The sequence below is a fragment of the Colobus angolensis genome, unplaced genomic scaffold (genome assembly GCF_000951035.1).
Source record: "Colobus angolensis palliatus isolate OR3802 unplaced genomic scaffold, Cang.pa_1.0 Scaffold272, whole genome shotgun sequence".
NCBI classification, from domain to species: Eukaryota; Metazoa; Chordata; class Mammalia; order Primates; family Cercopithecidae; genus Colobus; species Colobus angolensis.
In genome coordinates this window covers 430,221-456,457 of record NW_012115955.1, presented here as the reverse complement: position 1 = coordinate 456,457, position 26,237 = coordinate 430,221, and the positions used below count along the sequence as shown (strand labels likewise).

The window sequence follows — 26,237 nt, the reverse complement described above, 5'->3', positions numbered from 1 at the left end:
GGTGTACCTTGGACCAGCCAACTGCACTGGAGATGGAGCAGGGGATGCAGGCAGCCTGTGAAGGAGGCCCATTCTCTTTCACCCCCTCCCTTGAACTCAGCCCTGCTCCAGGGCCCCCAGAAGTGCCAGGCTCCAGGTTTAAAACTCTCAGGGCCTCTGGGACCTCAGGAGGGGACAAGTTTAAAACCAAAGACCATCTTCACACCATCTGCAATTAACTAATCCTCATTCGAGACCTTAACAGAGAGAAGCCACGGACGAGTTCCATCATTTATCTGCCAAGGGACACCCCCATGAGCTTGGGGCTCCTGGCTTGGGGCAAACCCCCCAAACCCACAGAAAGGGCTCAGGCCGAATCATCACCATTTGGCATCTCCATCATCCAGCACCGCCTCCCGCCGCCCCGCGTCCTTACGGCCTGCAAGAGAGTCAACCAAATGCTTTGTTTCACTTTATTGGATACACCAGGTGTGGGATTTACAAATGGGACCAACGATGTGTGCGGGGCACAGACGGCTGCCTGTGGGTCTGTGTGTAACAGGGACTCTAAAATGAATGGACCTCCTGTGCACGTGGTACAAAGACAAGCAAACCAAGACCAGCTGGATTCCAACATGGGTAACGTAAACAGTTAAATTACTAAAATCATTATCTTAAGATCAAAATACTTCAATGAAAATGGCATATTAAAAACATATAAATTACATTTAAGGTCTGTACATGATTCTTAAAAAAAAAATAACAATACTGTGTTCTGTACAATATTGCTTCTTCTGAACATTCCAAACCCAAGAAACACTTTCCCTTGAATTCCCAAAAAGTGGGCAAAATACACATGTAGTATAATTAAAATCATTTCACCAAATACAAAGCTGTCCGTTTCTTCGAAGGCACATGTTCTGTTGTATCTCAGGAACTCCCATTTCAGGAGCCCCCTGTCTTCCAACCCCAACAGGCAGCAGAGGACAGCCTCGGTTCCAACGAATCTGTGGCTGCTAAAGGGAGAATATTCTCGGCAGGGAGGCAGCAGACATGGAGCCCCTTCATCCTCAAACCAACAGACCAGATGGGTTGTCAGGAACTTCAAGACCGAGGTGCCTCCTCGCTTGCATTTTGCAGGCCTTTATTCCCAACGTTTCGAAATATTCGCTCCATATACGACATGGAGTGAAGTTGCCACCTATTTTCTTGAAAGGCATTTGCTGCTCACTAACTACCAGTCTACCACCAGAATCAATGCAGGCAGCCCTGGCGGTGACCATGTGTCCCAGGCCCCTGCCTGGCTCGGGTGCTCCTAGGCAGGGCAGCTGTCTGTGTCAGAGGACAGAGAGGAGCAGGGCTCCACCTCACCCAGTCTGCAAACAAGCCCGCTGGCCGGCGGGCTCTCGTGATTGCTGGGTATGGTGTCTTCTCAAAGGCGACTGAGGTCCCTGTGGGGTCTCAGCGGGGTTTCCGTCCCCGAACCCTGGGCCCTGGTGCCATTCAAGCTTCCAGCTGGACTTGGGCTTCGTCCACCTGCAGAGTGTCACTGTCCCCCAGCAGCTCAGTCTCTGGGACAGAGCCTTCCTCCTCCTCTGCTTCCTGCACGGGGCTCTGTGCCGCGTCTTCCGGGGCGTTCTGTGCGTCCTCGGTGCCCTCTGAGAGCAGGGCTGCCCTGTCCGCCATGGACGTGTTGGAGGGGGCTGTGGTGACGTAGCCTGTGCTGGTGGAGCCGCTGCCGCTGTGGTGTGAGCTGGGCTTGGGGACCATCTGAGGAGGCACCTGCTGCGGGGCCATCTGCATTGGGATCTGCACTGGGTAGAAATTGGGCAGGTAGGCCCCATAGGCCGGCACCGGCTGGTAGCCATTGACAGGGATGTAGAGCTGCGGCGGGGGCACCATGGGTCTGATCTGACCCTTCATGGGGATGAACTGGGGCTGTGGGAACGGCGGGGCCTTCTGCTTGGGCCCCACGTAGCGGGCGTTGCTCACATTGCTCACGGGGCTGGTGCTCAGGGAGCTGGTCTGCGTGGTGTTGCTGGCCCCCGAGGTCTGCGCCGAGCTGTTGTAGTTGGAAAGGTTGCCCCAGGCTCGGAGCCGGCTGTGGATGTCCTTGAAGCGGGGCCGCCGGCTGGGGAACTCGTTCCAGCACTCGATCATGAGGGCGTACACCCAGGCGGGACAGTCGTCGGGGCAGGGCAGCACCTGCCGGTTCCGGATCATCTCCACCACGTCCTGGTTGGAGTACCCGCAGTAAGGCTGCAGGCCGTAGCTGAAGACCTCCCACAGAACCACGCCATAGGACCAGATGTCCGAGTCGATGGAGAACTTGCCGTACACGACGGCCTCCGGGGCCATCCAGCGGATGGGCAGCAGCGAGTTCCCCAGCAGCTTATAGTAATCGGCGGCATACACCTCTCGGAAGAGGCCCAGGTCTGAGATCTTCACGTTCAGCTTGTCGTACACCAGCACGTTGCGGGTGGCCAGGTCCTTGTGAACCACGTGGTGGCTGGAGAGGTACTCCATCCCTGCTGCGATCTGTGCCACCAGGTGCACGAAGTCGGGGGGCTCCAGGGCGGACTTCACCGTGCGGTCGTCGTCCGTGCTGCCCACGTCCGAGTGCGGCGAGCGCATGACCAGGAATTCGTGGAGGTCGCCGTGCGAACAGTAGCTGAAGATCATGCTCAGGGGCTGGTCCTTGGTCACCACGCCCAGGAGGCAGACGATGTTCGGGTGTTGCAGCCGTGCTCGCAGCATAGCCTCATGCCGGAACTCCTCCCGCAGGGGCCCCTCTGCTTTGTCCTTCAGTGTTTTGATGGCCACAGCCTGGGTCTGCTCCCCCGGGGCAGGGCCAAACAGGTGGCCCTTGTAGACTTTCCCGAACCGGTCCTCTCCCAGCTCCTCCATGAACCTCACTGCAGACAGGCTGATCTCTTTGAGTTTGGCCTGTCAAGAAGAAAAGCCCCACGTGAAACCTCAGTGTCACCGCAGCCCTGAAGGAAGGTGCAGAGCAGCCGGGAGGAGTGGCGTCCCCGTGCGGCCATGACTGGGGGCGCCTTGCAGAAGACCCTCTGGTCTCACCCACCCAGCCTTGGCCTGCCCACCCACAGCTCTCTGCCTAACCTTAAATACGGCTCTGATGCCAAGGTTGCCTCCCGTCTGCAACGTTCAACAGATCCCAACCACGCTACACACATCGTCCCTGCAAACTCCAGCTGGACACACTGCACGCTTCCTTCCCACTTGTGCACGTGTGGACACACCCACACGCGCAGCCTACAGCCAGGCCCAGGCACCAGCTGTCCTGGGGCAGCCCCGGACATACCCCGCCAGGTCCCCTCCAACGCCCAGGTGCTCTACAGAGGCCTCAGTTAAACACGTTCTTGGCAGGAGTACCCCACAAGTGATAGGAGCCCTGAGAACCCTCATCTCTCTCAGTCTCTATGACGTCAGCTCCTCCTGTGTGGCCAGCCCTCATCCTCCCCAGAGGTTCCTGGGCCACCATGCAAGCCCCAGGGCTCTGTGCTCGCCTCGCTGGCCAGCCCCTGCCCACAGCAAACCCTCACCGACTCTGGGGCTGAAGAGCCAAGTGCATCGGCTCCCTCCTGGCCACCTTGAAGAGCCCCTGCAAAGCTGGCTGAGAGTCATATTCCCTGCGGCTTTGCAATGAGTGTAAACACCCTTTTACAACACAAGCTGGAGAGGCTGCAGCACATGTTCTCTTCTGTCATGTTTCAGTGCCCCACGCCCATCTAAGGCTGCTCTGGGATGAGGGGTGGCCTTTTAGTGGTAACCTGTCTGCCTACTCCCATTTAAGAGCTATTCTTCTATCCTTCCCTGTAACAAAACAAAGCAAAACCAACCCAACCCAAAAGTGACAAGAAAAATTATGGGGGGCACTGGAGCCCTCTTTTCCTTGTGTGTCTTCTGGGCAGAGCTGAGGCACCCGGATAGTGAGGATGCGCGCTGGGGCCCACGGGGGCAGCATGGTCCAGGCAGAGGGAAGCCCATGAGCGCTGGGGCAGTGAATTCCCAACACGCCTGCCATTTATTTTCTAAAGCACACATGTCCTGATCTAGTTTACAGAAAAAAATGGCAAAATGAAGCGGAGTTTAAAATAATTATGTGTCATGTATCAAGTAAATTAAAACAGTTAATGTCGGGGGAACAACTCCTCGAGGATTAAACCTGGAAGAGCCACCCGGGTAGAATACGTAAGCACGGAGACCTGTTTGTGCTGGTTAATGAGGGGCATTTCCATGTCTTGGCTGGGCGAGGCCATCAGCTGTCGCCGCTGCGGTGTGGACGCAGATGCCTTCTGCTTATTCCGGCACATGCAGACCAAGAAGAAAAGGCAAGCGATGACCAGTGGAATTGCGATGCTGGGGACCAAGATGTACAGAATCCCCATCTTGCTGCTGTCTCGAGGACCTGTGAATAATAAGGCTTTCGTGATTTTTCAGAAAACATCCCTTTTCAACTGTAAGTTCTCTACCAACGCACTCTCCACCTCCAGCCAAAACCTTCACACGCACATGGGTCATCACCGAAGTTACACAACAGGGTAAAAGGGCACAGCACACCTTAAAAAACGTGATGCACCAAAAAACGCACACCCGGCTGCATCCTGGGGAAATAAAACCCAAAACTGCCCAACCTGGAAACAAGCGGGAATACGCAGCATAAGAAGTAGGTGAATTCTAATGATCTTAATATTAATAATGACCACATCCGCTTTCTGTTCCTAAGGTTTGAAAACCATCGGAGATAGGTGCTCTGCTCTTTTATCAAGGCCTCCCCAGCTACTGACAAGTTGATGAAATTCACTGGAGATCCTTGTCCAAGGTGAGTGAAATTTGGTACTGGGATTAGACACGATCCTTTTCCTCATTCAACATTTTAATGTTTTCTTCACATTTTTAACTAATGATGACAGATTCTTTTGCGATAATAATTAAACATGCACTAGATTTAAAAGAGCACCAGTAGTGTATGCACTTGACCCAGTACAATATCCAACAAGGGCATAAGAATTCTTGGAAGGCACGGGGTACCAACAGTCAAGGCTACCAGCTACCATCCCTGCATTTTTTTATCACCGGGAAAAGTAACTCTTTGTCTCCCTCTACAGGATTTACAGAAAAGTACAGGGGGCACACCAGGCAGGCAGAGGTGACCTCAGGTTTTGAACAGGCCTCCGGGCAGGACTGGCTCCTCCCAGGCTGTGTGGCCCCCCCAACACCCCGCACATCAAAGCAGTTGAATGTAAGGCAAAGTGGCACCATTTCAGGAGGCTGACCCTAAGCCTGGTGGAAGGTGAGTTCTCTAGAGAGCCACTTTCCCACATCCCTGTTTTCTGCCCCCTGGTGTTCTGTTTTCTCCTTAACCCTGCCAATAACTGTGTCACTCAGAGGGCCCCAGGGCCAGGGGGCAAAGCGCTCCTCATCTGGAAGCAAACAAGTGATTTCTGGTCACTGTGATGCCTAAAAGAGCTAACTCAATCCTAAAAGTGAACATGCTATTGCCACCTTAGGAAAAAAGCACCTTGTCCCAAACCCAGCCTTGCCCCACCTCTGCTCGCCAAAATAAGATGAAATCAAGTAAAACCACAAACAAAACTTTCTTCTGGCCCCACCTAGCAGCTTCCCCTCTGAATGGGTTCCAAGGCAGGTGTCCCAGAAATCTTAGGGGCACTGGGGATGCCGATTCTTTCTTTCTTACTAGGGTTTGGTTCATTTTTCATTATTAAGGTTAGCAGGAGAGTCCAGGCCTCCCTCAGGCCAAGACCAGAGGTGTGAGCTCACACCGACACCATCATCTGCTTTTATTATCTACTTAACATTACCAACACGACTCATGCTTACTGGGAAAAATTGTAGTATTATAGAAATGTGGCCTTTCAAAAGATAATATTTCTAACAGCCCTTTTTCCCAAAGACTATAAATGCTTAAGTTTCGTGTTCTCCGAACTTTGCAAATATTTTAGGTTGAACCACATGCAACAACCAATATTCAACTATTCTGACATACAGACACAGTAGTTTTATATGGTTTTCTTAATTCGAATGTTGAATGAACTTTATTTTATTTATTTTTGAGACAGAGTGTTTATTTTTGAGACGGAGTCTCGCTCTGTTTCCAGGCTGGAGTGCAGTTGTGGGATCTCAGCTCACTGCAACCTCTGCCCCCGCAGGTTCAAGTGATTCTCCTGCCTCAGCCACCTGAGTAGCTGGGATTACAGGCGCCCGCCACCATGACTGGCTAATTTTTGTATGTTTAGTAGAGATGGGGTTTTGCCCCATTGGCCAGGCTGATCTTGAACTCTTGACCTCAAGTGATCCGCCTGCCTTGGCCTCCCGAAGTGCTGGGATTACAGGCGTGAGCCACTACACCCGGCCTACATGAACTTCATTTTAAATAGAATCATATCATCCGTATTTTCCTGCTCCTGGTTTTTCAGCAGAATAAAATGTCTTGGACAGCAGCTCATGTTGCAGCAGATAGACGTGCGTGTTCTCCCACAGCTGCATGCCACTCCATGGCACGGGCGTCTCCAACTGCCCCATCCAGCCCTACTGATAAACAGTCTGTTTTGTGTTTAGCTCTCACAAGTGATTCTGCAATAAATATCCTTCCATTTATGCCCTGTAAGTACAAACCTGCAATACAAGATTCTAATAATTGACTGGTCCAAAATCATACTTTTTTTCATGTTTTGATTTATTTTTAATTACAAAAGTAATTCCTACACACTGTAAAAAAAACAAAAGTCTTATATTTGAACACTTTTGTAGGTCTGGGGAAATCACTGCTAAAAGTTTGATATCCATCTTTCCAAAACCTCATAAAAGTCAGGAGCCTGTGTGTGCTCACACACAAACTCCCACTCATTTTCTTTTTGCCAGAAACAAAACAATGAGCAAAAAAGCACCTTTAACACAGCTCTGTCCTACAACCTGCTTTTGTTCCTTACAGGGCACAGGGCCATCCTGCACTGCAGGAAACCTTTAAGGTCTAGCGTGCTCCAGAGTGCCTAGACCGCAATTTGAATGACTAATAATTTCATTCTTAAAGTTTGTTCTCCCATAATGAACACATTCTTCAAGATTTGTGTCTGATCTGCTGAGCCAGAGGCAATGCCAGATCTGGAGCTGCTGAATCACACATCAGGAAGGTCATTACAAATGCCAGTGTTTATTCCTGCATTTCGGAGTAGAGATATGTGGGCCTGCACCCCAGGAGGTCTCCAGGTGCACGGTGAGCCCAGCCTTGCTTCACTGGCTGCTCTCTCTTTATAGCGGGTGCCCACTCATTCACCAATTGCTGCTTCCAGCTGCCAGCCCGGCCTTGGTTACCCTGCTGCCTGGAACTGGCGAACCGGCCATGACTAAGACAGAGGTGAGAACTGTGAAAGCTGTCAACCATTAACTACACGCGCGTCCGTATTCATGACGTCACAGACACGCTTGCAAGCAATGGGGACAAGCGATGAATTCTATTTTCGCCTCACTCCACCAAACCTGAGAAGCAGCGAAAAGCTCAAAAGCTGGTGGGTGGAAGGGAAATATTTTTACTAATATTAGGAAATACTGAGCAATAATGATTTTTTTTTGTTATTTTTTGGTTTTGAGAAAAGGTCTTGTTTTGTTGCCCAGGCTGGAGCGTAGTGGCACCATCATGGCTCACTGCAGCCTTGAACTACTGGTGCAAACAGTCCTCCCACCTCCACCACCCAAGCAGGAACGCCACCACGCCTGGGCAATTTCTGTATTTTTTGTAGAGACAGGTTTTTGCCATGTTGCTCAGGCTGGTTTCAAACTCCAGGGCTCAAGAGATCCACCCATCTTGGCCTCCCAAAGTACTGGGATTACAGGTTGTAAGCCACCGCACTGGGCGATGATGTTAATGGAGAAACAAAACGTCAAAGTGAATATCCCAGGACCATCCATACACGGGAAAAGAGCTGATGGAAGCGGGTGGGCCAAAATGCAAACAAGTCACTGCTGGGTGGTAACATTAGGGGTGATCTGCCCATTACTCTTCAGACTTCTCTGTATTTTAAAATGTCTTATAATGGTCAGATGTTACTTTCATAACCAATAACAACTTCTGTTATTTATTTATGTATTTATTTTTGAGACAGGGTCTCACTCTGTTGCCCAGGCTGGAGTGCAGTGTGGCAATCTTTGCTCACTGCAACCTCCGCTTCCCGGGCTCAAGTGATTCTCCTGCCTCAGCCTCTTGAGTAGCTGGGATCACAGGCGTATGCCACCACACCCGGGTAATTTTTGTATTTTTAGTAGAGATGGGGTTTCATCATGTTGACCAGGCTGGTCTCGAACTCCTGACCTCAAGCGATCTGCCCGCCTCGGCCTCCCGAAGTGCTGGGATTACAGGCATCGGCCACTGCGCTTGGCCCAAAAGCTTTATTTAAAATGGTCACTGTGGTAAGATCAGAGGTCTCTGGTCGGCACTGTACGGGGGCACACCCCGACTCAGGTCAGGACACAACGCCCTCCCTCATCACAAGGTTCACTCAACAATCAACACCGTAAAAAAAGAGAGAGAATACATACTACACGACGGTACGTCACACAGTTCCATGCGTACGTTTTTATTCTGCGTAAAGCACCAGGGGCCCTCCATCTGGCCTCCGGGGTTCCGGCAGTAGGCGTGCCCCCCTCCAAGCTCAGGGAAGTCTGCGCTGGACAGGTGGTGGCTGTGGGGGTGCTGCAGGGCCCACGGCTGGCACTGGTGACCTGACTTGGTGGTGCTTGCCGTTCCTCTGTAATCCGTGCCTGAGCCGTTATAGCACTGATGGTCTGAACAAGGAAAACACGTTAGGAAAACCTCCGGGGTACAACAAAACCATTCCGCCTCCACATGCCCAAACTCGAATTTCCAAAATATCCAAGGATTTCACAGAACTTACCAGAAAAGAGGCATTAAAAGTAATGGCTTAATGAAGTCCCAAGCCCACAGATTAAATGCAGGGCACATCAGGGATATATATGGGGAAGGAAACTGTCGGAAGTTATTCCACAGCCCCCAAACCATCTCTAGGACCCATGCGGCACTTGCACACCACCACCCCAGCAGAATGACGGTGTCACCCCCAGCCTCAGGATCACTTGCTCTAGGACGACAGCCAACTGTGCAGGCAAGATGGGGGAACTCCCAGGCCCGGCCTCTCCACCTCAGGGTACCCTGCTCAGCCATGGGTGAGAACAGTGCAGGCCATGACACCTCCATGGAGGAACCCTGGGGTTGGGGTGCGCATTTGGTGAACATTTCTGTAGTGTTTACCATGTGTGAGGCGCTGCTCTAAACCCTTCTGGCTGGACACTATGGCTCACAAGGCGGGTGGTCAGGAGTTGTGAGTTCGAGGTCAGGAGTTCGAGACCAGCCTGGCCAACATGGTGAAACCCCATGTCTACTAAAAATACAAAAATTAGCTGGGTGCGGTAGTGCACGCCTGTAGTCCCAGCTACTCAGGAGGCTGAGGCAGGGGAATCGCTTGAACTTGAGAAGTGGAGGTTGCAGTGAGCCAAGACTGTGCTACTGCACTAAAGCCTAGGTGACAGAGTGAAAATCTGTCTCAAAAACCAAACAAACAAAACAACCACCTTCCTCAATACTGCCTCATTTGACCTTCACTCCAGCCGCACGGGTTAGTACTGGTGTCATCCCCGCGGAATGTAAGGGTATGAGAGCTTAGCAACTTGCCCAGAGTCACAGTGAGGGCTGAAATGCGGGCAATGGGCCAGGGACCAGGCCCTCGCTGTCCTGGTAAGAAGTCCTCCCCATTCCTGGACCCCCAGATTAGCCAACCATGCTAAATACAGTCCTGGAGCGGTGGCGGAGGTGGCCCGTTCCCTGGGTCTCACTCCTCAGGGAAGCGACAACCCTGATGGATGCAGTGATGTGAGCCAATGGTTTTCCTCAGGGACATCAGCACGGCTCCCTGTCCTGTGCCTGTCACCCTGACTGGCCACGGTCACCCTTCTGGGGCTCAACAACTTGCAGTTTACTAAGCTTCCAGAGGGCAGGGGCTGCTCTGCTGCCAGCAAGAGGGGCAGTAGGGAGCATGCTCCTCCGTCCTGTGCAGACCCCAAAAAGGCCATACCCAGGCCCCGGGCTCAGAACTGTCACCCTCCCCGACGCTTATCCCCTAGGCCATGATGCAGGGACCTGGAGAAAGGTGCCTGCAAAGGTGCAGGGTGCTTGCAGTATTTCCTTCCCTAGCCATGCCTGATCATCACAGAGTTCTTCTCAGGTGCCCCCCAGGCTGGTCCTGCAGCATCTCCACAGGCCTCACACTCGTCCAAAGCTAAGGATCCTACAGGTTTCTGGGGACCGGTCCTCCAGGTTTCAGGAGGTTGGGGCAGGAGTTGAGAGTCGGCTTTTTCCCCGGGCGCCCGAGTGCGTGCTGACCATCGGGAAACCAGGAAGCTGGCCCTGTCTCCTCTCATGCCCCCAACAGCCATTTCCACAGGAAATGAGATCACTCCCATTTCAGAAAAGGGAAATCCCAGGCTCAAGCAGGTGGAGGGACTTCTCCTGAGTCCCACAGCTGGACACAGTGCAAGCCCAGATGCGAGCCCTGGGCTGAAAGGCTCCAAAGCCCTTGCGCCACGGCCCCACCTGCTGCCCTGCTGGAATGGAGGCCTGAGCTGTGGGGCCCTCAGCTGTTAACGGGGTTCTGCGGGGCCCGGACAGATGGGGCTCCCTGGGCTTTACCCACCGCCCTATACACATTTCAAGGGCCCTACAATCCCTGCGCCCGCCGGTCCCGCCCTGGGCCCTCGGGCACTCACAGCGGCCCAGCCTCTCGGCCGGGATGCCGATGCGCATGCAGTTGGCAGCGTCGGGGCTCTCGGGCATGGGCAGCGCCTCACACTTGGGCAGCTGCAGACGCATGAGGATGAGCGGGTTGGAGCGGGCGATGGTGTATTCCTGGCGGCACAGGTCGCTCTCCAGCACCTCGCACTCGTCGCGGCACAGCTCACGCGGCTTGGGTGCCCGGGAGCGCGCGTCGCACAGGGGGAACACGAAGTGGCAGAAGGATGGAATGGCGAACTGCGAGCACTGGTCCGACAGGTGCGTAGAGGTGCCGATCATGGTGAAGGCCGCTGCAGAGCCCGCGAGACTCGCGTTAGCGGTAGACCCACCTCGCGCCCCTGACATTCATCCAGTCCCCAACCCCAGCCCCGCATTCCAGAGTGCCCACTTGGCCCCCTGATACCCCGCCCCGCCCCAGACTCCCCAACCCTAAGCCCGGCACACCACCCTGGAGAGGCTCCCCACCAGCAGGCCAGCCTGCCCATCACCTGCTCTGATTTGCAGCAGACACAGAAAAGCCCCTGGTCCTAGGCGTCACTTAGAAACAACAGAAGCAGAAGGAGAAAGAAGGAAAACTCGGCCGCTAGCTCTCTCCGCTAGGTGCTTCTTCCAGGACAGGACGGTTCAGACTTCAGATGCAAAAGCAGATCCTAAGGACCCGCTGTGTGGAGAGGCCAAGAGGTGCAGTACCCAGCCCCGGACTTCCCAATGTCCCAGAAAAGGGAGTCAGCTCAGCATTGTGAACTGCAGCTGGAGGAGGCAGGCAGCTGGTAAAATGTGGAAAGCCAAGATGGTGACAGCAACAAAGTGGAAGGAGGGCTGCCTTCAAACTCTGGAAGGTTCTGTGATAAGGGGGAGCAGAGAAACCCCAAGATCCAGAGCCCCCTTTGGTAGCGCAGTTTATTTTTTAAGGGCAAGATGTCAGAGGATGCAGTGTGGCGGCGAGACTATGGGGTGAGTTCGGGAACAAAGTGGGGGCATTGGGGGGAGATCTGCTGCACCTGGGTGCATGGCTGGACACCGGTAGGGGCGAAGAAGCTGGCCAAGGCAGGACTCTAAGGAATGCATCAGCCTGCCCTGGGCTCACTACCCCACTTTCACCTGTGAAAGGCTGGCTTACAACAATTGAGCTTGGGGACACTGGAGGCAGACAGGCCCCTTTGCCTGCACACCCAGCTGAGACTGTGTCCTCCAGCGTAGGAACAAACCCAGAAGCTGGCATTTAGTCCCTGAGGAGCCATAGCTCCACCCATGAATGCAGTTCAATCCCATCATTACAGATTTGGCGAGTATTTGGCCAGAGGGCTGTCCGGAACGCTGGCCTCAATTGACCTCCAGGCAAGGAAAGCGTGTACGTGCTGTGCCAGGTTTGGCCAGCAGGTGGCAGTGCCGCGGTCAGGCATTCCCTGGGAACCCAACCAGGAACGGGACTCCCAGCAGCTGTGTGGGAACAGCCTGGTGCGTGATCACTTTGTGGTATCACTCACGCCTTTCCGGGCCTGCTTCTGTACCTGAAGGGTGATTTGAGACCCCACACTGGGACATGCGAGTGCACACAGAGCCTATAACGTGGCCCTCCGCGTGAACGGGCCCAGGGGTCGGGTAACAGGCGGTGTCAGTGGGCGGGAGCAGCCGCCCTGTCCTGCGTGCGGGCACTGCTGTGCTCATCACATCAGCTCCCCTCCTCCGGGTTCCTGTGGCCGATATTGAAATGGAGGAACAGAGAGGGTAAGCGGTCACAATACGGGATGTCTTGGATTGGGAGGAAGAACTGACGCTTCAACCTGGTTCAATCCCATCATTACGGATTTGGGATTATATGGAGGGCTGTCAAAAATGTAGGTAGGCCTTGACCTCCAGACAGGGAAAGACTGCCTAAGAACGCCAAAGCTGTCACTTCTCTTGGGCTAATCCACTGATGCGATGTCTCCGCTCATCTTTATAGCATTCCTCTCTCTCCTTCTCCTCACCCTGAGAATGTACTGCTTCTTTCTGAAAGTGCAATTCTAGGCATCAGAGAGATCCAACAACTCACATCCTGTTGTCTGTCCACACCTTGAATGTCACACAACGCTTCCCAACACTGCACACAACAGTCATTACTATGCTTATTTCAAAGCCACAAGTCTGTTGAGAGCAACTTCAAATTTATTGTTTTCGAAAAGCCACCGACCTAGAAAATCCTCATTCTACACTCTTCTCTAAAAGCTGCTATAAAACCAGGCTGCTTGGATGCAAGCTGATTCCTTCAACAACTCCTGAAGAGATAACTGAGGGACAATCGTGTGCCCTGGATCAGCGCTTGCCAGTTAGTGGGGTGTCTAATTAATTCTGGAGTGTGCGGCTAGCATTTTAAAAGATGATTAGAACAGACTAGAGGACGTCAGAGTGCACATGGTTCCTACTAAGGACTTTTTTTTTTTTGAGATAGAGTCTCGCTCTGTTGCTGGGGCTGGAGTACAGTGGTGCGATCTGGGCTCACTCCAACTTCCACCTCTTGGGTTCAAGTGATTCTTCTGCCTCAGCCTCCCGAGTAGCTGGGATTACAGGCACCCGCCACCATGCCCAGCGAATTTTTTGTATTTTTAGTAGAGACGGGGTTGCACGGTGTTGGTCAGGCTGGTCTTGCACTCTTGACTTCGTGATTTGCCCGCCTCAGCCTCCCTAGCACTCAATCCTTCCAAAGTGCTAGGATTACAGGAATGAGCCACCACGCCCAGCCAATTTTTTCTTTAATGAAATAAAACCGAAGAGAAAAATCCAAGTGCACCGCTTTTAGGAAGGGTGAAAGTTATTCCCTATAACCTATGGCAGTTGTGTGAAATACACGTATGTGTATACCAAGTCATGGTATAAAGTACACTCTCTATTTTCCACTGTGTGTTTCGGTAAAATCCTTTGAGAAGTCCTACTTTAATGGCAAAGAAAGCTTTTGCAGTGAGAGGTTGCTGTATTTTCAAAACCACCTCCCGCCGGAACAGGATGGCACCTCCAGGTTCCTCTCTGTCTCACGATGGCTCTTCCACTTTGCACAGGACCCCCTGGCCCTGTCCTCAGAGGTCTCTGTTACCAGCATGGGCCAGGCAGTCTCTTCTGTGACTGTGAATTGACATTCGGCTCTCTAGTCTGAGGGTGACCTGAACTTAGAAGGGCTTGTCAGTGGACATGAGGTGACTTTTTGCCTTGGATCCTCATTGTCACCCCTTACCAGGTCAGTGCCCTGTATCCCCTTTGCCCCATCACCCTCTCCTAGGAGCACAGGTATCAGATCACCCCCTGATTCTAACCTGTAGCAGAGCCCCCCGCTCCCATGGGGAGGATCCAACTAAACTGAGGTGCTGGGGCACCTGCCATCTGCACAGGATGTTTCTTGCTCCTTATGGGGTCTGGAGAGAAAACGTGTATGTGTTTGTGGGGAGAGCAGGGACAGCAGGAGGAGGGCTCTGTAGGACTTTTGTCTAATTCATTTTCTTGCTTTCCAAGGCCTTTCCCCTAAGAAGGACCCCGGGCCCCATCAATGAGCTGTATGCTTGGAACTGGGACAGCCTATCAGAGAAGTTAAGTCCTAAAGAGACCAAGGATGAGCAGCTGCAGTTCCTAAATGACCTGCCACTTTCTCAGACCCTGAACCAGGTACCCAAAGACTTGGCTTTGTTCTCTGGAAACCCAGGACTGACAAAATATGTGTTCACTGCAGCATCCCTACCACTGATGACCTGCGACTCTTTCCTCCAGACAGCTGCAATCAGGCCTGGGTGCCTTTGGACCAAATGTGGCTCAGAGAGGATAGAAGAGTCAGGAAGTGCAGAATGAGAAGTCAAGCAGAGTTAGTGTGGGGGCGCTGAGGCTGCCTGCGCCAGTGTGGTGGGCCCGGGGCAGGAGGCCCTGGCGATGCAGTGAGGACAGTGCTTTGGACCCACACAGTTCGGCTGAGTTAAAAGTGCAGAAGTATATTCCAAGCAACCCACACTTGCTAATTTAAACATACAGGCCAGGAACATTTTTAGGGCAAATCATGTTAGCAATTGCAACTACTTCTAAAAAAGATCTCTGGTTTTCTACCACAGATGAGATGGAAGAGGGACCCAATGTCCATGCCATTAACTGATGAAACACAATGGCCGCCGTCTGTGCGACAGGTGGCTGTGCGTGTGCTTATCCTGTGAGAAAGGTCTGCAGCTCCTACCTGTGATTCGGTTTTCAATTTCCCCCTGCATCTGGAGCGAGTCCACATAAATGGTCCGGTTGCCAATGAAGCGCGCACAGGCAATTCCCCGGTAAGGCTGGCAGAACCCATCCTCATGGTAATCGTCCCTGGTAAAAACACACACAGTCTGTTAGAGCTCTGGGAGGTGCCAGCTCCTGCCAATGACTTCTTTTATGATCCAGCATCTTGCAATCCAGCAATTTTGTTACTTAGTATTTATCCAAATAAGTAAAAAGATCCAGCAATTTTGTTACTTGGTATTTATCCAAATAAGTGAAAAAACGTTTAAGTCCACACAAAAACCTGTACATAGATGTTTAGGGCAGCTTTATTCATCATTGTCAAAACTTGGAAGCAACAAGATGTCTTTCCGTAGGTGAATGGAAAAACAAACTGTGGCACATCCAGACACTGGAGTACTATTGAGTGCTAAAAAAAAATATGAGCTATCAAGTCACAAAAGGATAGAGAGGAAACTTAAATGCATATTACTGGGTGAAATGAGCCAATCTGAAGGCTACATACTGTATGATTGCAACCATATGACATTCTAGAAAGTGCAAAACCATGGACAGCAAAACTATAGAGACTGATTATGGAGAAAGGCCAGTGGATGCCAGGGGTTATGAGGGAGGGAGGGACGGATTCCAGGAGGCACACTGGGGTTTTAGGGCAGTGAAACTATTCCGTATGATACTGTAATGGTGAGCACACGTCACTATACATTGGGCAAAACCCATAGAAGGTAAAACACAAAGAACAAGCCCTAATGTAAACACTGATTTTAGTTAAGAATAATGTGTCAATATCGGCTCAGCGGCAATAAACGTATCACATGAATGCGAGACATTAAAATAAGGGAAACTATGAGAAGGAGGATGGGAAGACTGGATTTTCTGTTCAATTTTTCTGTAAAACTAAAACTATTCTAAAAAGTGCCTATTAATTGCAAAAAATTCCACATCTTTAAGGGAGTATGGAACAAGAAGGGGAGGACTGACTAAGCGTGAGGATGGTTCTTAGGTGAAGAGGACACAGGGATGGTACGTGTTTGTGTATACGCGCACACACCTGGAACATCAGGCACATGTTTCACCTTACCCTTGGACTATTTAATACATCAGAGACATGATGGCAATGCCCCTGCGAACTTCCCTTGTTTGCAAATAAGGCTTTTATGATAATGATGACAATCTAGAAGGTGAACAGCAGAAATATCTGAAAAGGAGAAAAGCAATACACAAATGTCTTCTCTACTATGTTCAAAGGTGATGGGAGGGACTCCAAGAAGTCCAAGCCTCAGAGAACTCACAGCATGACATACATGCATGCCTACTCTCCACGGAAGTGTGACCTGGCCCTGCTGCATGGACAGCGCAGACCACGTGTCACAGGCACAGGAGGTCAGAAGAGGGAAAGACACGAGCAGGCTGTTCCCCTCCTGCTCCTCCCGGTTCCCACAGGGAAAGACACGAGCAGGCTGTTCTCCCTCCTGCTCCTCCCGGTTCCCACAGGGACAGCCTGCATGGATGGGAAGAGGGCGTAATCCTTTCCCAGGTCTCCAGGTTGGAGTTGGTGGTCAATTATTTTCTGCAGAAACTGTTGGTCTGGCTTCAGCCAATGAAAGCCATCATGATAAGTATCCTGAAGGATTTTAAAGTGGTGCTCGGGACCCTCCAAAGGTCCAGTGACGCCAATGAGCCACAGCAGACACATCAGGGGGCTGCGACTGCTGGCGGAAGAGGGGACTGACGACGCTAGGACGAGCCTCGCATCAGCACGTCAGGCCTGTAGTTCAGTAGCTTCTCTCCCAGTAAATCTGGAACCTACCCCCTAGGCCTGAGAGCCCTCGGCTTTCCGCCTGCATCCATTTAGAATAGACCATCCCCAAATGAAATCTGAATTCTGTTCCATTTAAGGCCAGGTACAGTGTTCGTGCCTGTAATCCCCGCAATTTTGGAGGCCAAGGCTGGTGAATCACTTGAGCCCAGGAGATCGAGACCAGCCTGGGCAACATGGTGAAACCCCGTTTCTACAAAAAATACCAAAATTAGCTGGGCATGGTGGCACGTGCTTATAGTCTCAGCTACTCAGGAGGCTGAAGTGGGAGGATCACTTGAGTTGGGAGACAGAGGCAGCAGTGATCAAACTACTGGACTCCAGCCTGAGTGACAGAGCAAGACCCTGTCTTTAAATTAAAAAAAAAAAAAAAAAAAATGTGTTCAATTTAACCAAATGGACTTAAAATCCCTATCTGAACTCTCTTGCTAAGGCAGAGGCTGAACACTTGCAATAGTGGAGACCCTCTGAAGCTTCTGCAGAAAACCCTTTTCTCAAAGAACAGAAACCGGAGCCATAAATAAATCAAAGAAGGGGCAGGGCACGGTGGCTCACGGCTGTAATCCCAGCACTTTGGGAGGCCGAGGCATGTGGATCACAAGGTCAGGAGATCAAGACCATCCTGGCTAACACGGTGAAACCCCATCTCTACTAAAAACACAAAAAATTAGCCAGGCGTGGTGGTGGGTGCCTGTAGTCCCAGCCACTTGGGAGGCTGAGGCAGGATGATAGCATGAACCCGGGAGGCAGAGCTTGCAGTGAGCCGACATCGCGCCACTGTAGTCCAGCCTGGGTGACAGAGCAAGACTCTGTCTCAAAATAATAATAATAATAATTCAAAGAAGGAGATTTTGGTGTTAACTCCAGCTCACCAGCCATTGCTTCCTTGGGTTACAGGTTCCTTAAAGGTAGTTTAAATGGGCAGCACATATGTTAACAGTGAGAGCCTGCCTGTCTCGCTTTCACTCATTTTGAGCTGAAGTTAACTGCTGATTAGACACTGGCCACACTACCAACATAAATGGAAGTCACCTCTGCCCGGGTATGTGCTGGACATGTCCCTGTCTGGAGGCGGGCTCAGGGTGCTTGTCCACTCTTGCTGGAAAAATCATTAAGACCTGCCTGATCGGATTAATGTCAGCTATGCCTAAGCTATGAGATTCAGTTCAGTCTCTTGGGATGACTCCACAAATGTGAGCAATTTCTTTTCTACCTTGCAAGAGTCCAGGAAGAGAAGGTTGTTCCCTCTGTTGCAGGCTTCTTCCCGGCTGCTGGTCAGGTGCCCACAGGACCGAGAGAGCAAGGGGGTGTAAGGAAGATGACAAGGGGGTAGGGAGCCTCCCGCCATCACACCCCGCTCACAGATCTCTCACTGAATAGACAATATTCAATCTGAATAGACAATATCTAGGCTGGGTGTGGTGGCTCACGCCTATAATCCCAGCACTTTGGGAAGCTGAAGCGGGCGGATCATGAGGTCAGGAGATCGACCATCCTGGCTAACACGGTGAAACCCCGTCTCTACTAAAAATACAAAAACAAAATTAGCTGGGCGTGGTGGCGGGCGCCTGTAGTCCCAACTACTCGGGAGGCTGAGGTAGGAGAATGGTGTGAACCTGGGAGGTGGAGCTTGCAGTGAGCCAAGAATATGCCACTGCACTCCAGCCTGGGTGGCAGAGCTAGACTCTGTCTCAAAAAAAAAAAAGTGTGTGTGTGTGTGTGTGTGTGTGTGTGTGTGTGTGTGTGTATCCAAAAAGCCAGACAGAAGTGCTTGGAAAATGGCATCTTTGCTTTTGAATTGTCTGAGAAAACAAGTGGGAGTTGCTTTCTATTTTCAAACAATTATATTTTATCTTTATCTGGCACATTTGGGGCCGTGGACGAGGAACAGAGCTGGAGAGAGTCTGTTAAGTGAATCCCTGGGAAAGCAAGGAAAGGGCTGAGATGGAATTTGGCAGCTACAAAACTCCTTCAGCAACGTAAGTGCAGTAGACATGCGCACCAGCTGGCGGAGCATCACGTTTCAGAAACGCAGTGTGGAAATGCCCTGCCCTCATGCTGTCAGGCACTGATCTGAGGCCTGACAGGACATGGATGAAGAAGAAAGTTCTACACCAAGAAGTGACTGTCAAGGAGGAGAGAGGACGCTAAATAATGACAACCCGGCCGGGCGCGGTGGCTCACACCTGTCATCCCAGCACTTTGGGAGGCCGAGGTGGGTGGATCACGAGGTCAGGCGATCGAGACCATTCTGGTCAACATGATGAAACCCCATCTCTACTTAAATACAAACAATTAGCTGGGTGTGGTGGTGCACGCCTGCAGTCCCAGCTTCTCGGGAGGCTGAGGCAGGGGAATCGCTTGAACCCAGGAGGCGGAGGTTGCAGTGAGCAGAGATTGTGCCACTGCACTCCAGCCTGGTGACAGAGCAAGACTCTGACTCAAATAATAATAATAATAATAATGATAATGCAAAATAATGACAACCCTGGGTAAGAAAAGCAACAGGAGAGGGGTACGAGATCGGGGAGAAACAGGCAGGGGCCAGCAGACTGTGATGGAAGGTGCTCCTCCACCAAGACTGGCAAGATGGTGGGGTGGATCCACAGCCTTCCCCTAGATGACACATGCTGAGAATAAACCTTCATAGGTATTAATAATGACGGAGTTTTAAAGGAAACTAAGGCTATTTTAAGGTTGAAAAGGAATCCACGTCAAAATTCAAATGTAGCTATATATTGTGTATGAAGTTAACATTTTTCCCCTATTGTTTTGTTACAAAGTAGTAACCCATTCTCATAATTGTTTATCTTATTAAGAGAGAGGCTGACTGTCCTAAATGGGCTGCCTCCCTGGGTGAAGCAGAGGAAGCTCAATCTGTGCCTCACCAGGAGACAGAGCAGACTAGCCACATTCACCAAGCGAAAACTCCCTAAGCTTTAGGTGCTCTGACAGTAATCTTCAAAACTCAATACTCTTTACTTTGAGTGCAAAACCTAGAGTACAAACTGTGACGAACACTATACAATAAAATTACCAGAGATGCAAAGAAACAGGAAAATATAACCCGTGGTCAAGAGGAAAAAAACGTTAGAATCAGCAGAGCAGGGTGGATTAGGCCATTTTCATACTGCTGATAAAGACAAACCCGAGACTGTGAACAAAAAGACGTTTAATTGGACTTATAGTTCCACATGGCTGTGGAGGCCTCCGAATCATGGTGGGAGGCAAAAGGCACTTCTTATATGGCAGCAGCAAGAGAAAAATGAGGAAGAAGCAAAAGTGGAAACCCCCGATAAACCCATCAGATCTCGTGAGACTTATTCACTGTGATGAGAACAGCACAGGAAAGACCAACCCCCATGATCCAATTACCTCTCCCCCTGGGTCCCTCCCGCAACATGTGGGAATTCTGGGAGATACAATTCAAGTTGACATTTGGGTGGGGACACAGCCAAACCCTATCATAGGGCTTTAAAGTAATGGATGTGGAAAACACAGAACAGAAGATGGTGCAGTGAAGATGTGGGGTATTTCAGGAGGGATGGAAACTGTAAAAGAAGAACTAGGGGCCGGGCGCGGTGGCTCAAGCCTGTAATCCCAGCACTTTGGGAGGCTGAGACGGGCGGATCACGAGGTCACGAGATCGAGACCATCCTGGCTAACATAGTGAAACCCCGTCTCTACTAAAAAATACAAAAAACTAGCCAGGCGAGGTGGCGGCGCCTGTAGTCCCAGCTACTCGGGAGGCTGAGGCAGGAGAATGGCGTGAACCTGGGAGGCGGAGCTTGCAGTGAGCTGAGACCCAGCCACTGCACTCCAGCCCGGGCGACAGAGTGAGACTCCGTCTCAAAAAAAAAAAAAAAAAAAAAAAAAAAGAAGAACTAAAAGGGAAGCCTAGAACTGAAACATAAGAGTCTACAATGAAAGATTCATTGGATGGTGCAGCCATGCACCACATAACGATGTTTTTGGTTAACAACAGATCATATACACAATGGTGGCCCCCCCAAGATTATAACGGGGCTGAAAAATAATCATTGCCTAGTGACGTCGGAGTTGTCCTGACACTGGAGTGCAGTTACTCAATTTTTAATAAACTCCCTGTAGCCTAAATGTACAGTGTCTATACAGTCTACAGTAGTGTACAGTAATGTGTAATGTCCTGGGTCTTCACATTCACTCACTACTCACTCACTGACTCACCCAGAACAGCTTCCAGTCCTGCAAGCTCCATTCACTGTAAGTGCCCTATATAAGTGTACCATTTCTTAATTTTTATACCATAAAAATTAAGGTACATTTTTACTGTACCTTTCTTGTGTTTAGATATACAAATACTTCCCATTATATTCCAGTTGTCCACAGTATTCAGTATAGTCAGATGCTGTACAAGTCTGTAACCTAGGAGCAACAGGCTGTACCATATAGCCTAGGTGTGCAGTAGGCGAAATCATCTAGGTTTGTGTAAGTACACTCTATGATGTCCCTACAAGCGGAAAATAACTAACGCATTTCTCACAACGTATCTCCATTGTTACATGATGCATGGCTGTATAACAGAGTGGATCTAGCAGAAGAAAACAACCTATAAACTTGAAGACAGGTCAACAGGAGATTTCCAAACTGAAGCAAAGAGACAAAAAGATACAAATAACAGACAACTCTGATACAAATATCTAACAAGGACATCAGAAAAATATGATAAGGGCCAGGTGCAGTGGCTCACATCTGTAATCCCAGCACTTTGAGAGGCCAAGGCAGGTGAATCACTTGAGGTAAGGAGTTTGAGACCAGCCTGGCCAACATGGTGAAACATCATCTCTACTAAAAATACAAAATCAGCTGGGCGTGGCGATGCGTGCCTGTAATCCCAGTTACTCAGGAGGCTGAGGCAGGACAATCGCTTGAACCTGGAAGGTGGAAGTTGCTGTGAGCCAAGATTATGCCATTGTACTCTAGTCTGGGCAACAGAGTAAGACTTTGTCAAAAGGAAAGTAAAGGAAAGGGGAGCGGAGGGGAGGGGAGGGAGGGGAGAGGAGGGAGAAGAGAGGAAAGGAAAGGAAAGGAAAGGAAAGGAAGGGGGAAGGGGGAAGGAGGAAGGAAGAAGGAGGAAGGAGGAAGGAAAGAAGGAAAGAAGAAAAGAAGAAAAATACGATGAGGACATCACAAGAGTATCTAACAAGGACACCACAAGAGCGTTACGGACCAAAATGCCTACTATCAAAATGGGCAATGTCCTCCTCAAAACATTAGCCAACTTAATCCAGCAAAATAAACACAGACAATACTAAAGAGGCACAATGACCAACTGGGGTTAATTTAATGCCACTGCACTCTATATCTGAAAATAGTTAAAATACTTGGGAATAAACCTAACAAAAGACGTCGAAGGCCTCCACACTTGAAACTTCAAAAATCACAATGTTGAAATAAAAACATGTTCACAAAAATATGTGAACACAAATGTACATGGTTTTATTTGTACTTGCCCCCAAATGCTCATCAGTAGGTGAATAAACATACTGTAGTATATTCATACAACAAAATATTTCTCATCAATAAACAGGAATGAAGTGCTGTACAGGCAACCAGAATAAATCTTTCAGATATTACATTTAATGAAAGAGGCCAGACATAAGCGTCTCCAAACAAAATGTCAACAGCACAAGGCAGGAATTTTTAGTTTTTATCTGTTGCATTCATTGTTGTATCCTCAGCGTCTTGAATAGGACCTGGCGCGTAGTTGACTCTCCATAGAAATTTGTTAACTTTTTTTTTTTTTGAGAGACGGAGTATTGCTCTGTTGCTCGTCCAGGCGGGAATGCAGTATCATGATCTTCGCTCACTGCAACCTCCACCTCCTGGAAGTTGAATCTCCTGCCCAGCTTCCCAAATAGCTGGGACTACAGGCATTCACCACCACACCCAGCTAATTTTTGTATTTTTAGTGGAGACAGGGTTTCACTACATGTTGGCCAGGCTGGTCTCGAACTCCTGACCTCAGGTGATCCACCCACCTCAGCCTCCCAAAGTGCTGGGATTACAGGTGTGAGCCACGACGCCCGGCTGAAATTTGTTAACTGAATAAATGATTTCCTTGAGAATTAGATGCTGTATATTTATTACTCTCTGCTTCCAAAATGAAATGCTCTCAATATCTGACTAGACTGGTAACATATTAGATGTGGCAAAAACGTCCACCTGATCCAGCTGAACATGCCCAACACCAATGTTCAATATCATAAAGATCCAAGTCAGCAGCACCTCGGAAATACTGGCTTTTGCCACGGCCACCTCTACGGCCAGGATCACATAAGGCGGCCAGAGGCAGAGAAGACAAGGGCTCTGAGGGTGCCAGTTCCCTGGGAAGTAAATGCTGTTTTCTCCTACCCTGTTCAGGCGGCTACTCCCTCCCAAAGACTTTCCCCCTTGGAAGGTTGCTATTTCCTTGGAAAACCCTGAAGTCAGTTGGTAAGAGGCTCTCACTGTGCATAATATGGCATAAGAGCTAGCCCCTGGAATCCATGGGCTCGGGTGGAAACAAAACGACCTAAAGCGGCATTCCACATGCGAGTGCACATCAAGTGTGCACATGTTCATTACTGCTGAATTGCAAATATCCTGTGTCACCATATGGTCTCACTTATTATTTATTAATTATATTTATTTTTATTTTTTTGAGATGAAGCCTCGCTCTTTTAGCCCAGGCTAAAGTGCAGTGGCGTGATCTCGGCTCACTGCAACCTCCACCTCCTGGGTTCAAGCAATTCTCCTCCCTCGGCCTCCTCAGTAGCTGGAGCTGGGCTCACAGACATCTGCCACCACACTGGACTAATATTCTATTTTTAGTAGAGACGGGGTTTCTCCATGTTGGTCAGGCTGGTCTCAAACTCCCGACCTCAGGTGATCTGCCCGCCTCGGCCTCTCAAAGTGTTGGGATTACAGGCGTGAGCCACCGCGCCCAGCCTATAGTCTGCATTTAGATGTGTGTATCTATTCTTGAATTACCTTATTGATGATTGCCTGCTTAGTCACCTACGGCTCGTATCACATAACCTTAAAGCAAATTCAGTTTCTAGCTTTTATTCTGTTTCTGTACTATGGGACTTAAGGAAAGTTGTATTTTCTAGAAAATAGACCTTATCATAAAAAGATATTACTGAGAAAAAAATAAGACTGGCTTCCCTCCTTCAAGCTCTGCCCGAATTAAGTTGAACTTGATTAGGTTGGTGGTCTGAGGGCTTTAATATCAAATGCCAAATGTCAGCCTTTTGCCCGAGTTTGTCAGCAATAAGGTGGCTTGGTTTTTTTTAATTTTTGTTATTTTTTTAGACATGGAGTCTCACTCTGTTGCCCAGGCTGGAGTGCAGTGGTGCGATCTCGGCTCACTGCAACTTCTACCTCCCAGGTTCAAGCAATGCTCGGGCATCAGCCTCCCAGCACCTGGGATTACAGGCACACGCCACCACGCCCAGCTAATGTTTGTATTTTTAGTAGAGAGAGAGTTTCACCAAGTTGGCCGGGCTGGTCTCCATCTCCTGACTTCAAGTGATTGGCCCGCCTTGGCCTCCCAAAGTGCTGAGATTACAGGCCTGAGCCACCATGCCTGGCCTGGCTTGGTTTCCGCTGACGTCATTTCTAATTACCGGCTTCTTACTTGGCACTTTGAATTTTATAGTGCTGTTTTCCTGTAATTAGGATAAACGCTGAACTAGACTTATGAAAACTCCCCCAAAATAGCAATGGAAGGAGTTTGGGCTGGCAGCTGGCCAAATTCCATGTAGACACACTCGGTGAGAGGTACCTTCAAATCACCGCTTGGAGAGGCTCATTATGCGGGTGAACATGTGGGGCTGGAGCTGGGGAGAGACGTCAGACTTGGAAACAAGGAGTCCCGGGTCACAAGCGTCTGGATGGAGAACGGTTGACGTCTTGGAATTAACTGATGCTTGTTCCCATAAGAAAATAACAGGGCCACGGCCCCAGGAAGGTGATTTCCCAGAGGCCAATAATTAACACAATTTTTCATTATTCAAAACAACACCACACTTTTCTTGAGCAGGGGTGTGTGTGTGTGTGTGTGTATGTGTGTGTGTGTGAAGCACAATATACATGCACACACCTGTGGGCCATGGGGTGGGTCCAGGACACCAACACAGGCCAGCCAAGGGCTCTGGTGCTCTGACTTCACGAAGGCAGCACCCCCTACCCCACCACCTCCCTCCCCCTAGAAGCAGGACCTGTGTATGGGCCTATACTCATCTAAATGTGCCACTTCTCAGCAGAGCAGGAAACATGAAATATGAGACAGGCAGCTCAGCATTAACCCCCAAGCACAACCAGCACTGCTACTGAGTCAGCTTGGATAACCCTGGCCTCGGAAGCTCCATCTGTGGAGGTACCGCCCTTTCTTCAGGCTTTGTTCTCCATATACACACCCTCCTCGCCCCCAATTTAACAGGGATAGAAGGGAAAGCAATGTCTTATGGTGGTAAATCCTTTAACCTTCAAGGATATCCACCTCCCTCAACATGCAAAAGCTTTAGTCCCACACACCACAGCGCCCACGCGTGTGGACGGGCCAGGACAGCACCCAAGGAAGAGCCGTGAGTGGAAGCCCTGAGTCAGCAACCATCAGAGTTCATGGTAAGAATCCACGGTAGCATGTCTTGCTGTCACGCTGCACACAGGGCTAAGCCAAGGCGATACTACTGTTTGCTGTTCAACTCTCCCTTTATACAGAGAGGACACACCTCTTGACCAACAGTGGAAGAATGCTAACTGTTGTGCATTTTCTATGGAAGTGGCCCAAAAGAGGTGCCACTGATAGGATCAACTGGTTGAGTAAAAGAATCAGAGAACCTATGGATTATTGTTTTAAGCTGATTCTCTCCTTCTGTCTTCGTTTGGTTATGGTCTGGAGATATCATAAGCACATCACTATGGCGGGGTGGGGGAAGAGTCAGTCTACTGAAACACAGTTGGGGTCACTGGGGAAAAGAGACTCATGGCGGCAGAAAGATTGACGGCCAGTAGGCTGCTACTATGCACTACAAAGTCAAAGAATGTCCTTGTGTGGAAAAGCCCTCTGCCAGAAAGCACAGTGGTGGTTACCAGAGGCTGAGACTGTGGAACTGGGGAGATGTTGGTCAAAGGATACAAAATTTCAGTCAGAAGGAGGACTAAGGTGAAGAGCTCGGTTTTACAACATAACTATAGTGAATAACAATGTATTGCAGATCATTTGGCGTCAGGAGTTCGAGACCAGCCTGGCCGATATGATGAAACCCTGTCTCTACTTAAAAATATATATATATAAATACACACACACACATATATATACACACACATATATATACATACATA

At 50.0% G+C, this 26,237-nt stretch overlaps 1 protein-coding gene across 1 annotated transcript in view; it reads right to left on the bottom strand.

Annotated features, from left to right (window-relative positions):
* Window positions 1-437: 437 nt before the first annotated feature.
* ROR2 (receptor tyrosine kinase-like orphan receptor 2) overlaps window positions 438-26,237 on the bottom strand; it is a 60,747-nt gene continuing 34,947 nt past the window's right edge. Inside the window, exons 7-11 of the mRNA XM_011948029.1 lie at window positions 15,009-15,136; window positions 10,798-11,112; window positions 8,557-8,802; window positions 4,209-4,411; window positions 438-2,925 (exon numbers count right to left, since the gene is read on the bottom strand). Of these exons, the coding sequence (XP_011803419.1) occupies window positions 1,483-2,925; window positions 4,209-4,411; window positions 8,557-8,802; window positions 10,798-11,112; window positions 15,009-15,136 (2,335 nt within the window). The 3' untranslated portion in view covers window positions 438-1,482. The remainder of the gene's footprint in view (window positions 2,926-4,208; window positions 4,412-8,556; window positions 8,803-10,797; window positions 11,113-15,008; window positions 15,137-26,237) is intronic.